Source organism: Muscardinus avellanarius, assembly GCF_963383645.1.
Source record: "Muscardinus avellanarius genome assembly, chromosome: 3".
Lineage (NCBI taxonomy): Eukaryota > Metazoa > Chordata > Mammalia > Rodentia > Gliridae > Muscardinus > Muscardinus avellanarius.
In genome coordinates, this window is record NC_137788.1 from 84,123,872 (window position 1) to 84,136,927 (window position 13,056).

The 13,056-nt window shown below is 34.2% G+C and overlaps 1 protein-coding gene and 1 pseudogene across 4 annotated transcripts in view; both read left to right on the forward strand.

The window, feature by feature from the left end:
- Window positions 1–13,056, forward strand: part of ABCD3 (ATP binding cassette subfamily D member 3) — a gene marked incomplete at both ends in the record, with an annotated part of 80,893 nt that overhangs the window by 38,401 nt on the left and 29,436 nt on the right. For 2 of the 3 annotated variants that reach the window (XM_080690967.1, XM_080690969.1), the window contains 5 exons: window positions 3,872–3,960; window positions 8,413–8,482; window positions 9,801–9,898; window positions 10,256–10,379; window positions 12,790–12,846. In XM_080690967.1, coding sequence (XP_080547093.1) covers window positions 3,872–3,960; window positions 8,413–8,482; window positions 9,801–9,898; window positions 10,256–10,379; window positions 12,790–12,846 — 438 coding nt within the window. The remainder of the gene's footprint in view (window positions 1–3,871; window positions 3,961–8,412; window positions 8,483–9,800; window positions 9,899–10,255; window positions 10,380–12,789; window positions 12,847–13,056) is intronic. The other variant, XM_080690968.1, reaches the window with a different exon arrangement.
- LOC308261016 (GTP-binding protein 4-like) lies at window positions 305–2,432 on the forward strand (annotated as a pseudogene). The gene is made up of 2 exons: window positions 305–1,588; window positions 1,801–2,432. The product of its transcript is annotated as a GTP-binding protein 4-like (transcript).

The window sequence follows — 13,056 nt, forward strand, 5'->3', positions numbered from 1 at the left end:
GTGTATGTTGGTGAGGAGGAGAGCGTGGCTGTAAGATTCTCAATCTCTTGCACAGAGAGAACTGATTCCTAGCCAGTCACCTAGCCTCTTATCTCACCCCTCTTTATAATTCATCTTGCACAGCATTGCTTAAGTAACATTCCCTAAATCACTTCTTAACATTTTGTTCTACCTAGTAGAAGCTCACATACAGTAATTTTATATTGTCTAGACTCTGTTGTATATGTAGTACCATACTTCATATGGTTTTAATCTTTCTTTTTCATTAAATCCTTCACCTTCTTTTACCCATAATCTTCACTATATGTTGTTTTATTTGGTCTATTTAATATACACCTCTGCACCCACTGATAGCCTGGCGCAGTACAACTCCAACAAGATCACGGAAGTGCCATCCATTAAGGACTTTAATCGACTTTGCATTATCGAAGACTCAACAAAAGACTCCAAGAGTTATTAATAAACATTACCAAATTTATTGCATTAGACTTTTTATATGAGAAAAGCTAAATTTACTCAACAGAACTATCATGACAGATATCTCATAGATTCTTATAGATTTTTCCAAATTGGGTGAAATCCATCCATTTTTATGCAGATTTGATGAATATTCTTTATAACAAGGATCATTACAAGTTGGCTCTAGGACAAATAAATATTGCCAAAAATCTAGTGAACAATGTTGCTAATGATTATGTGTGGCTTATGAAATATGGCGATTATCTTAACCGTTGCAAAGCAGCTATACCACGCTGCACTTGGGCGAATATGCACTATTACCGAGAGGCAGAGGCAGAGTTTGGAGTATTTGGAACAAGCGTGTAAACATTTATCCTCTTTGCCAACCATTGATCCAAATACAAGAACTGTAATTTTGTGTGGGTACCCAAATATGGGGGAAGTTCAGCTTCATCAAAAGGTGACAAGAGCACATGTGGACATTCAGCCCTGCGCATTCACCACCATATGTTGGGCATATGGATTATAAGTATCTACATTGGCAAGTTGTAGATATTCCAGGGATTCTGGATCATCCTTGGAGGATATGACCACAATTGTAATGCAGGCCATCACTGCCCTGGCCCACCTCCATGCTGCCATTCTCCATGTGATGGATTTTTCTGAGCAGTGTGAACATGGGCTGAAGGAGCAATAGACTTCTTCCAGAACATCAGACATCTCTTCATCGACAAGCCTCTTATAGTTGTGGCAAACAAATGTAATGTGAAGTGACTAACCGAAGATGATCAGAAAACATTTATAGACTTAAAGGTTGAAGGCTTCCCTATAATAAAGCCCAGAACCCTGACCAAGGAAGGTATTATTAAAGTTAAAACAGAGGCTTGTGATAGGCTTTTGGCTCATCGAGTGGAAACCAAAATGAAAGGAAATAAAATGAATGAGGTGCTGAACATACTGCATTTGGCAGTACCAAACAAGAGAGATGATAAGGAAAGGCCCCTTTTCATCCTGGAAGGAGTGGTGGTGCACAGGAAGATGGAAATTAGGGAGCCCAAGAAGAAGCGGGAATGAGATCTTGAGGTAGAAATGGGAAATGGTTATATTCTGGATCTTCAAAAATACTGGAGTTTAGCCGGGCGTGGTGGCGCACGCTTGTAATCCCCACGCTTGGGAGGCAGAGACAGGAGGATTGCATAGGTTTGAAGCCAGCCACGCTGGTTTAAGAGACCTTGTTTCCAATAAGAAGTATAAAATAGGTCTGGGAGTGTATCCCGGAGGTAGAAGGGCTTCCAAGAACCCCAGTAACACCAAACATACAAACAAACAAAACCTGGCATTTAATGAATTCATCTGAAAAATATACCAGAGATCTCGGAAGGCCATAATGTAGCCAATTATATTGATCCTGCCATCATGAAGAAATTAAAAGAGTTAGAAAAAGGAGAAGAAGAGCTGCTAGAGAGTATGATGGTGAATCTGAGAGTAAAGACAAGGAAATAAATGGTGGAAATCACGCAGCTGGCAAAGCAGATCAGAGAAAAAAAGGAGTTGAAAGTCCTGCTAGCCAAAGAAAAGAATACACAGGGACCTCAGATGCCTTGGACTGCCGAGAAGGTGCAGAGAACAATCTTGGAGAGTGAGATGCAGAGTCTGGGAGTCAAGATAGATGATAAAGACAGTATCCATTATGCAGTACAGGCAAGAAGATCTCAGCGGTCACTCAGAAAAGAAAGTGAGAATTGGTTCCACCCTCTTCTGTAGCCTGGAGCCAGAGTTGCTCTCAAACTCCACGTGATGTTTCTGGTCTTCTGGATGTTAAGATGGTGAAGAAAGCCAAGACAATGATGAAGAATTCACAGAAGATGAACCACTTGGGGATGAAAGGAGAGGCAGACAGACACATATTCAATATGAAGCCCAAGCACTTGCTCTCTGGGAAGAGGAAAGCTGGTAAAAAGGGCAGGAGATAGTGTCCTGTCCAATAGACATGGTTGGGCAAAACTCTTCCTGTTTATTTCTCGGTGTGGTGTGGTGTGGTTTCATGAGTTGGATCATGATCTTTTAACTGAAAAGACCATAGAAATGACTCGTGTTTTTGTTGCTTTGCTGAAACTGGTTGACTCTTTTCAGATGTGGGAAATTTTTGTCACCTCATAGTGCTACAACTATTTGTAGTAGATTGTTTCTACATTTAATGGAGTTTTGATTGCTTCAGGTTTTCAGAATTGGAAAAATTTTTTTTGGTGTGGCTAGGTTATCTTTGATGGTGAAAAAAACTTTTGCAAGATGGAAATTCGGTTTATCAATCATGAATAGTCCTTTTTGTGAAGAAAGCATTTCTATTCTGTGGATGTAAGCAGAAGGTGGCCAGCCCTGTCCTGTAGGTTTGGGGGCAGACACATTTAGGCTATTTTGAATCTTGGACTTAAAATACTCTCTTAAATTATTTCCAGCCCTTGTGTAAAATGTATTATTATAATCTGTCTCCAACTATTTTAACCAAAATAAACCTCCATAGGAAAATAAGAAAAATATACACCTTGGTTATTAACTTAGGGTCTGAGACTTTAAGGTCTTTTGTTTATACCGTCCTTTCTATTCTTTCACTTATATGAAGTTAGACAAGAATGCTTGCTTCATTTTGTTTCTTGATATTTTTTTTATGTATAAATCTTGCCTTAAATGCTTGATTACAAGCCTTGTAAAGATAGGGGTCCGGTTAGAACTTTTTTAAACAAAATAAATTTATTCTACTTAGGTGAAATTTTAGGCTTCAGTATTTATTTGTTGCTTAATTATATATTAACTGTTATTGCCATTTTTCTTTGTTTAAGTGTTATATTAAAAAAAATTACAACACACTGAATTCAAGTAATCTAAGTTTTATTCCTGGTTTCTGTTTTTGACTTTCTATATGAAGGCAAGTTATTTGATATGCCTGGGATTCACTTTTTAGATCTCAAATCATCTCTAAGGCTTGTTCTATTTTTATTATAATTTTTTTATGGTACTGAGGATGGAACCCAGGGGCATTCTACCTCTGAGTTACACTCCCAGCCCTATTTTTTATTCTTTATTTTGAAACAGAGTCTTACTGAGTTTCAAAGTGCCTCACTAAATAGCTGAGGCTGTCTACAAACTGTGATCCTCCTATCTCAGCCTCCCAAATTGCTGGAATTACAAGTGTGCACCACCATGCCAAGCTCATTTTTATTATAACTTTAGGTTCTTCTAAAACTATTTAAAAATATGACAACAATGCACCAAAAAAAATTTTTTTAATTGCCTATAGGTAAAATGTAGGCCAACTGTATTAAGCTAGAATAAAATTTTGAAACCAAAATTCTTTACCAGATGTTTCTTCAACTTAATAAAATACATTTAATTTGCTGTTCTTGGTTTATTTCAGACAGGATACTTGATACTTATTGCTGTTATGCTGGTATCTCGAACATATTGTGATGTTTGGATGATTCAAAATGGAACACTCATCGAAAGGTACTTGCCCATTCTTCTTCCTCCTATATGTTTGAAATTATAATTTGTCTATTATTTAAGCATTATCTTTTAAACAAAAATAGATTCTAACTTAAGTGAAAGATACCTAAATCAAATTATGTGTTTATGTATTTGTTTTAAAATATTTTTGCATATTTCCTATGTGTCAGGCACTGTGCTGTATGATAGAATATGTATATACCAATGAACAAGAGACATCATATACCAAGGCTTGCTGAGCTGACAGTTCATAGGGAATTAGAGACAAATAATCAAAAAATAAAATATAGCATGACAGGTGTGATAATGGGAGTTTAAAGAGCCACCATTAGCCGAGCATAGTGGCCCACACTTGTAATCCCAGTAATTTGGAGACTGAGACAGGAGGATTGCAGGTTCAGGGCTGGCCTCAGTAATTGAATGAGGCACTCTGCAACTTAGTGAGACCCTGTTTCAATATATAAAAAAAGACTATGCATGGTAGTGCACACTTATAATCCCAGTACTTGGGAGGCTGAGGCAGGAGGATTACAGGTGTATTGCCAGCCTCAGCTATTTAAATGAGTCCCTCTGCAGCTTAGTGAGACCCTATTTCAAAATCAGGAATTAAAAAATAGGGCTGGGGGTGTAGGTCAGAGATAGAATGGGTTTAATCCCCAGTACTGGGGAAAAAAGCCACCGTGTTGGGTATCTAAAAGTAATAAGATAACTTGAAGGAAAATATCAGAGTATTTCAACGAACCACAATTAATATGTTTGTTCAAAGGGAAAAAAATTTAGACCTTTCTGCTTCTGGAGTTAGTACTTTTTATATTTTTTCATTATAGGCTTTCTATATGTCATATTATCAATCACTGCAATTGATAATATAAAAATAACTTCATAGATATCTTAATCAGGCATCTTCTTTATGGTAGAAACTAGTAATTCCATGATATGGAGGGGAATCCTTCATAACCTCTTGCTGCTGTATCTAATCATAAAGATATATTTTCTTTCCACCTATTTGGCTATAACCAGCATTTAAAATCACCAAAACATCTTTTGTAAAAGATCCTCATATATTTTGGAAGTAATAATTAGGACTATTATAACTAATTATTATTATTTTTTTTCTTTTGCAGTGGAATAATAAGCAGAAATAAGGCCTTATTTAGGAAAACATATTTTAAATTAATAGCTGCAGCTCCAATGGTAAACCATTGCTGAATGATGGCGTGTGCTTTACCAAAACTTCATAATTGTGTGTGTCTCACAAGCTTGCGCAGCACTAAAGCACTTTGGTTTTATATAGTTTGATTGAAGCAATTTTAACTTAAGCTTTTAAACTTTTAGTACTTTTGAATTAATTTGACATTTCTAATATTCTTATTTCTGTAAATAAACTTAAAAAACTGTAAAAAAAAACGTAAAAAAATTTTTTTATTGGTGCATTGTAGTCATGCATCTTAATGGAATACAAGATAGTAGAGGCATACATGCACATATCACCCAGTTAGCCCTTCCCCAATCCCCTCTATTCCCTTCCTCCTCCCTCCTTCTCATGTTTGTCTTAGTGATTGGCATTGATAGGTTTGTGAATGTACATCATGTACATTAGAGAATTTCCCTCTTCCCCCCTCATCATCCCCAGTTAGGCCTCCTTCTTTGCTCATCTGTGGTTTCTTCTCCTTTGTCTAGAGTGCTTCCTATGACCCTTTTTCTTCCTAGCTTCCACATATTAGGGAGAACATTCATTTTTTTACTTTTTGTGAGTGACTAATTTTGCTTAGCATAATGTTCTCCAGTTTCATCTATTTCCATGTAAGTGACATAATTTTGTTCTTCTTCATGGCTGAGTAAAATTCCATTGTATATATATCCCATAGTTTTATAATCCATTCATCTGTTGATGGATATCTTGGCTGGTTCCATAGTTTGGCAATTATGAATGGTGCAACTATGAACATAGATACTCATGCATTAGTTTGGTAGTTTGGTTTTCATTCTTTTGGGTAGATACCCAGAAGTGGTATTGCTGGATCATATGGTAGGTTCCTTTTCATTCTTCTGAGGATCCTTCATACTGTTTTCCAAAGTGGTTGCACTAATTTGCAATCCCACCAGCAATGTATTAGAATTCACACTTCTCCCATCCCCCCCAGCATTTGTTGTTTGTGTTTTGAATGATTGCCACTCTAGTTTGAGTTAGGTGAAATCTCAGGGTAGTTTTGATATGCATGTCTTTGGTTGCTAATGATGTTGAGCATTTTTTATACATTTATTGGCCATTTGAATTTCTTCATTTGAGAAGTACCTATTTAGTTTACTTTCTCTTTTTTTTTTGGACTGGGTTATTTGTTTTTTTTAGCGCTGAATTTTTTGAGTTCTCTGTATATTCTAGATATTAGTCCTCTATCAGAGGAATAATTGGTAAAAATTTTCTCCCATTCTGTCAGCTCTCTGTTGAGATTCTTGATAGTTTTCTTTGCTTTTCAGAAGATCTTCAATTTAATGCAATCTCATATATTCAATCATCCGCCTTTTAGTTTCTTGTGCCTTTTCTTAAGATTTTTTTTTTTTTCTTTTCGGTACTGGGGATGGAACCCAGGGGCATTCTACCTCTGAGCTACACCCCCGGTCCTATTTTTTAGTATTTATTTATTTTTTTGAAACAGGGTCTCGCTAAGTTGCAAATGTGCTAAGTAGCTGAGGCTGACCTCTGGAATGCTGGGATTACAAGCATGCACTACCACACCCGGCTTGTTTGAGAAAATTTTTACCTGTCCCTATGTGTTACAGAGTTGGGCTTATGCCCTCCTCAAAGAACTGCAAGGTTTCTGGTCTGATTTCTAAGCCCTTGATTCATCTTGAATTGACTCTTGTACAGAGTGAGAAAGTAAGGTTTATTTCCATTTTTCTGCATATGGTTAACCAATTTTGCCAACACCATTTGTTGAAGAGGCTTTTTTTTCAGTGTATGTTTTTGGCCCCTTTGTCAAAAATCAGTTGGCCCTAAATGTGCTTATTTCTTTCTGAGTCTTCTACTATGCTCCATTGGTCTATGTATCTGGTTTTTTGCCAGTATCAAGGTGTGTGCCACATTTAAAATTTTAGTCCAATATTGATAAAAGCTTGAACAATGAGTGTTTTCAATAGTTGAAGGTAACATTTCCCAAAATGTTGTCCAAGGAAATGTTGCTATAAACTCCTCTCAGAGAGTTGAAATTATTATATTATATATTATATCTTTGAGATCTTTGGTAAAGACATTCGTTAGCTTTCTTTACAACACAGATTTTACCCAATTTATTTACGTACTCTCTCATAATAAGGAAATTATTTCTCTATCATATACCAGTCATTTTTTTTGTGGGGATCTGTTTTAAAATTTTTTAGTCCAATGTTTCTCAAAATGTATTTTGTTTCTGTTTTTCTCAGCCATCTTGTACTTCATTAAGATGTATGACTACAATACACCAATAAAAAAATTAATAAAAGAAAAAGCTAAAGAAAAAAATAAAGAATATTTGGAAAAAGAACTCCATGATCAAATAAATTATATACATATTAAAATATGATCAAGTAAATCATACACATATTAAAATATTTACTGATAGGATATAATAATGGCTTTCAAACTTTTTAATAAAAAAGTGGAAAAACTTATTTTAAACTCATAAATATATTTTAAAAACATATGTAAAAAAATATAAAAGCAGATATAGAGAAGCTTATGTGATCTGTCGAGGGATCTGAGGCCTCTTACATTACCATTCTCAGGCTTCTCTGATCCATCATTCAGACCCACATTCGGCAAACAAGGACCCACCGGTGAAATCTCACTACCCCCGTTAAAGTGAAATTTTATTAGTGTATAGCCAGGACCCTTCTTGGCTGCTTTTACTCCTTAGTGGCAGAAACAAGTAGTTTCAAACAGGGACCTTGTGGCCCCCAAAGCCTAGAATACTTACTCTTGACTATTTAAAGTAAAAGTTTGCTTCTCTTATATATATTTATAGTCACCCATTCCTGGGACCATAAAGTTGTTTTACTATCTAAACTTTTTTGTGGAAGTTTAAGTCTATTAAAAAACTTCTTTTTAAGTAATGAAAGAACTAGTTATCAGTTTTTCTTTTTCTTTCTTGGGGGGGGGGCAAGTATACTGAGATTCTGTCTAATCCAAGACCTTGCACATCCTGAGCACAAGCTCTGCCATGAGCTACACCCCAGCCCCCAGTTATCATTCTAACTTGCTTTTGTCATTTGTAGAGTGAAGTTCAAGCAAACTTTAAAAAATGATGTTTAAATTTGCAAATGTGTTTTGTAGAAAATGTTTTCCACTCCTATCTTTTTTTTCCTATTTGTTTGATTCAATGGAAGTTTCCAAGAGTAATATTACAGCTTTATAAAGTTTTCTGAGTGTTAATTTGCTTCTTTTGCAACTAATGCATTGCATGTGGTGGTTTGCAGTGGTATCATTGGTCGTAGCAGAAAAGATTTCAAGAAATACTTATTCAACTTCATCGCTGCCATGCCTCTTGTAAGTTTAATTCTTTAAAAAATCTTATTATATAGGGAAAATTAAGCATTTTTATTTATTAAATTTTTAAAGATTTATGATATTAAGTTTTAATTTTGAGTTTAATTTTGTAATTTATAACCTAATTTTTCAACTAAGTAGAAAATTTAAAAGAAAATGTTTTCTTTAATTTCACTCATAGTATACATATATACATACTTATAATATTTTCTCAGTTAATAGCATTCTCTGAGATAGCAGTAGCACCCTTCTCCTAGTGTGATATTCAAAAATGTTTCCAGATACTGCCAAATTGAGGGTGAGGCAGGGAAATAAACCATCCTAGTTGAGAGCTATTGCTTTAAGCCCTAAACCATTATAGTAATTGAAAATACTAAATGTTGTTTAAGTTTAATTGAAATTTATTAAAAATAGATTATTTAGTTTAAAGCATTGTGATTTTTATTTGTTTGGTTGTTATTTTGATCTTACTGGTCCTATAGGAATTTTAGTTTTGTAAATTTGGGAGTAAAATGGAGAAGCTTGGTTGTAAAATTCAGTCAAATTGAAAATATGTCAAAAATTCTAGTATAATAATTTTTGGGGATTAAGCATACATAGTTTTTAGACCTTTTTAGAATAAAAAGTTGAAATAAGCAAGTAGATATTAAAGATTGAGATTCAGTAGATCAGTGTTTAGTAGTATATAAAAGTATAACTTGTGAAAATTTTTAGTAAAATGTGAATTTACTATATTTTAAATATAAATGTGACTATGAGTTCAGAATTATGGAAGGATTTATTTTAATATAGTAATGGAAAAAATTAATAAAGATGGCTCTAGAAATAATGTATAGCAGCATTAGTTGGTATAAAACATAGTATTTTTAATTCCTGTAAGTCTCCTGCAAATACTATATATATAGAATTTCATTGTCTAAGGTTGTAATGCTCAGAGTAAGCAACAAAAGGTATAAACATAAATGTCTGAACTTCAAAAGGCAAGTCTTCACATTACATAGAAAGATGGCAGATTTGACTTTTTGTTTGTTTACCAAAAGGAAAAGTAGGCAAAATACATGTCATAACTGATGTTCTAAAACTAAGTTCCCAGTAAAGTTTAACATAGACTAATCAAAGCCATTTGCATTTACTTTAGCTTGTTCTCTTTGTGTTCTTGCAAATTCTAAGTAAAAGATAACTGAATTATATTGATATGGATGGCAAGTTATAAAAATTAAGGGATTTGGGTGTCCAACAAATATTAGAGAAGTAATCTGTAACTTAGTGAGTAGAAGTGAAGCAAAATCAGTAATGTTTGTTTGTTTGTTTGTTTTAGATCTCTCTGGTTAATAACTTCTTGAAGTATGGGTTAAATGAACTCAAACTGTGCTTCCGAGTGAGGCTCACTAGGTACCTTTATGAGGAGTATCTCCAGTAAGTGACGACCTATTTTTAAAATAAAAATACTTAAGCAGTTATGATTTGATATTGAGATAGGCCTTTTGCTCATTTATTTGGTATATTTTTCAATTAAATGGCTCCTACATACAGAAACATACTGGCAACAACCTCTCAGTTATTTGTAATCTAGTCTTGGCTCCTCGTTAGTTAGCAAGTCTCCTGTTCCTGGACTTGTTTCCTCATCTCTAAGTTAGGACAGTCCTAGGTCTTTTCTGGCTCCAAATGTTTCTATTTCTCTGTTTTTGCACTAGGTGATGTAATGTCATTTTTTTGTTTTGTTTTGCTTTTGAGCTCACTCATTTTAAAGTTTTTTTTTAATTACTATTTTAGAGCTTTTACATATTATAAAATGGGAAATTTGGACAACAGAATAGCTAATCCTGACCAGCTGCTTACACAAGATGTAGAAAAATTTTGTAACAGTGTAGTTGATCTGTATTCAAATCTTATTAAGGTAAGTTTCTCTACTCTCAAAAATTTATTTGTTAACTTTATTGAATTTAGAATCTAAGCAAATTTATGTAAAACTGATTTAATGGACAGAATAACAATATGTGGGTATTTAATACTTTTATAAAAATTAGACTTGTTATCATAGTTTTAATTATATAATTATTCTTTTATACCATTTTTTGTGAGATGGTTTGGCTCAGAATTGATTATTCAATGTCATACAAAAATTTTGTAAAAATTTGCAGGCTGATTTCCATAAAACAACAGATATCTGAATTATCTTTTGACTTGTGTACTTCTAGCAGTTGGTAGAAATTAACTGTTAATTTATGTTTCTATTTTACATCCATAAAACTAGACAAAGAGCTTCCTTCCTACTACCCTTTCTCTGCTATACTATTCCAGTTCTAATAGATCATTTAAGTTATAGTTGCAAATTTTTCATAAGATTTTGAAAACTTATTTCAGTTTTTAAATACTGTGTTTCTTTTCTTGAATTGAATAGGCCATGACCAGTTTTCTTTCTTCTTGTTAAAGTCTTCAGTTCACAATTGTACTCATTTTATCTCATCACTCTTACGCTTTTGCTGTACTCCTCCATTAAACTTCCTTCTGCCGGGCGTGGTGGCGCACACTTGTAATCCCAGGATTTGGGAGGCTGAGACAGGAGGATCTCGGTTTGAGCACAGCCTCAGCTACTTACTGAGGCCCTCTGCAACTCAGTGAGACCCTGTTTCAGAATAAAGAATAAAAAATAGGGCTGGGGGTATAGCTTGGAGGTAGAATATCGCTGGGTTCCATCCCCAGTACTGCCCCCCCAAACGAAAACAAACAAACAAACAAACAAACAAAAACAAAAACCAAAACCATTATCTTCTGTGTTAAGGAGCACATGTAGTGGGCACTTGTAAGATTGTCTACCCTGCATCCTCTCTCCATTTCATCTGCATTACTTCATTTTCCACTCTAATTTACATAATTGCCCTTGTTCTGGAGTAGGAGCTTGTGTCACACTAGACTGATTTTTGCCTTTGGTCACAATTGACCTAGATATCCAGTCTTAGGACAAAAAATTGTATATAAGGGACCAGGTTAGGTTGTAAGACTAGGAATGCTTCTCCAACTGTGTGGATGAAGGGAGAAGCAGTACATGCAAAAGTGATATGTATCCATAAGAGCTTCCCTCGTTGCCTACAGGCTCACTACCAAGAATACGTTTCACTTCATGACAAGTTTTAGTCTTTAGCTCTCTGCAAACTTTTGCTAAGTGATCCAAAACTTTAGGAACTCTGATAACTGCAAATAATTCAGAATTTGGCTTTTGTTTTTCTGTTCTCATTACCATGTTTAAAGTTTGTTCTTTACATGTGTTGGAGTAGGGAAAGAGGGTGTGGAATTTACATAAATTTTTTAATGTAATTTTGAAACCAATTTTGTAGATAAATTATATTATATCCTTTATATCTTGGCAGTTGAGCAAAACTAAAGCTTAGGTCTTATCACATCTATAGTAGAAAAGAGTATTATTGAGTTAATTGTTGTGATCTTATGCACAACAGTGTGTTTATTATTTTAAACATCGAATTGATCTCTGATCAATTATGTCATTTTTTGTCAGTAACTTCTAAATGCACTTGAATTGTACAAATGTTTCTAGCTTCTTCATAATTTATAAGGAAAAAAGATAAAAGAAAAGATAGATCTTAGTACTAACCACTGATAAACCAAGTTGTGTCTCCTAATAATAATGTGGATATTAATCAAAAGGGGTGGCTACAAACTTAATGTGAATGAACACAGTGTGGGGTTCTTGAAAAACACTTCTAAGTACTGACAGCTCTGGTGCATCATTTGAGCTGTCTCTGTGTGAGGAGCAGAACCTTGACTAGTAAAGTGGTTCTAGAAGTCTGAGTTTTACATCACAAAATTAGATTTATGGGCTCACTTGATTATTTCAGTTTTTAATGTTGTGATAAAATGATTGAGTCAAACAATATTAGGGAGGAAGAACCTCTCACTTTACAGGTGAAGATGTTTAGAAACCAGAAAAGCCAGTAGCAGATTTTGGGGTTATAGCCCAAGTAGTGTCATTTAGTGTTTACATTTGAGTGAGAAATTAGAAAGTTAACGGTGGACAGTAGAGCTGTGCTAGTTGGTTGGAAGTGATGTTTCTCCCACTCCATGGTCAATAGATATTGTTCAAGTGATCTCCATTTTAAGTTTCTTGAGCTAAGAACTATTTTATCTATCACTGATCTGTATATGGCTACAGTACATTACATACAATGGGAACTGTATATGTTTATAATTATGTTTTAAATGTAGACTATTTTATATTTACCATGTATTATCAATGTAAGTAATCTAGTTCTTTAGTTTTAATTCTATGTATTTTATCATTTCTTTTACAGCCATTTTTAGACATAGTTTTATATATTTTCAAGTTAACAAGTGCAATTGGTGCTGAGGTGAGTGTTTTTATTCTACTTTTTAAACTCCTATAATACTGTGTCATGAGTAGCTTGAGAATCTAAGAAACTTTTTATATCTCAAAGAACATGTTTTCACATGATGTACCTACTGAAGTCTGGTTTATAAACTATACTAGAGATTTAAAAGATATTCTAATGTGTATTTTTATTCTCTTAGGTCAGATACTGGAACAAATTTTATGGTAG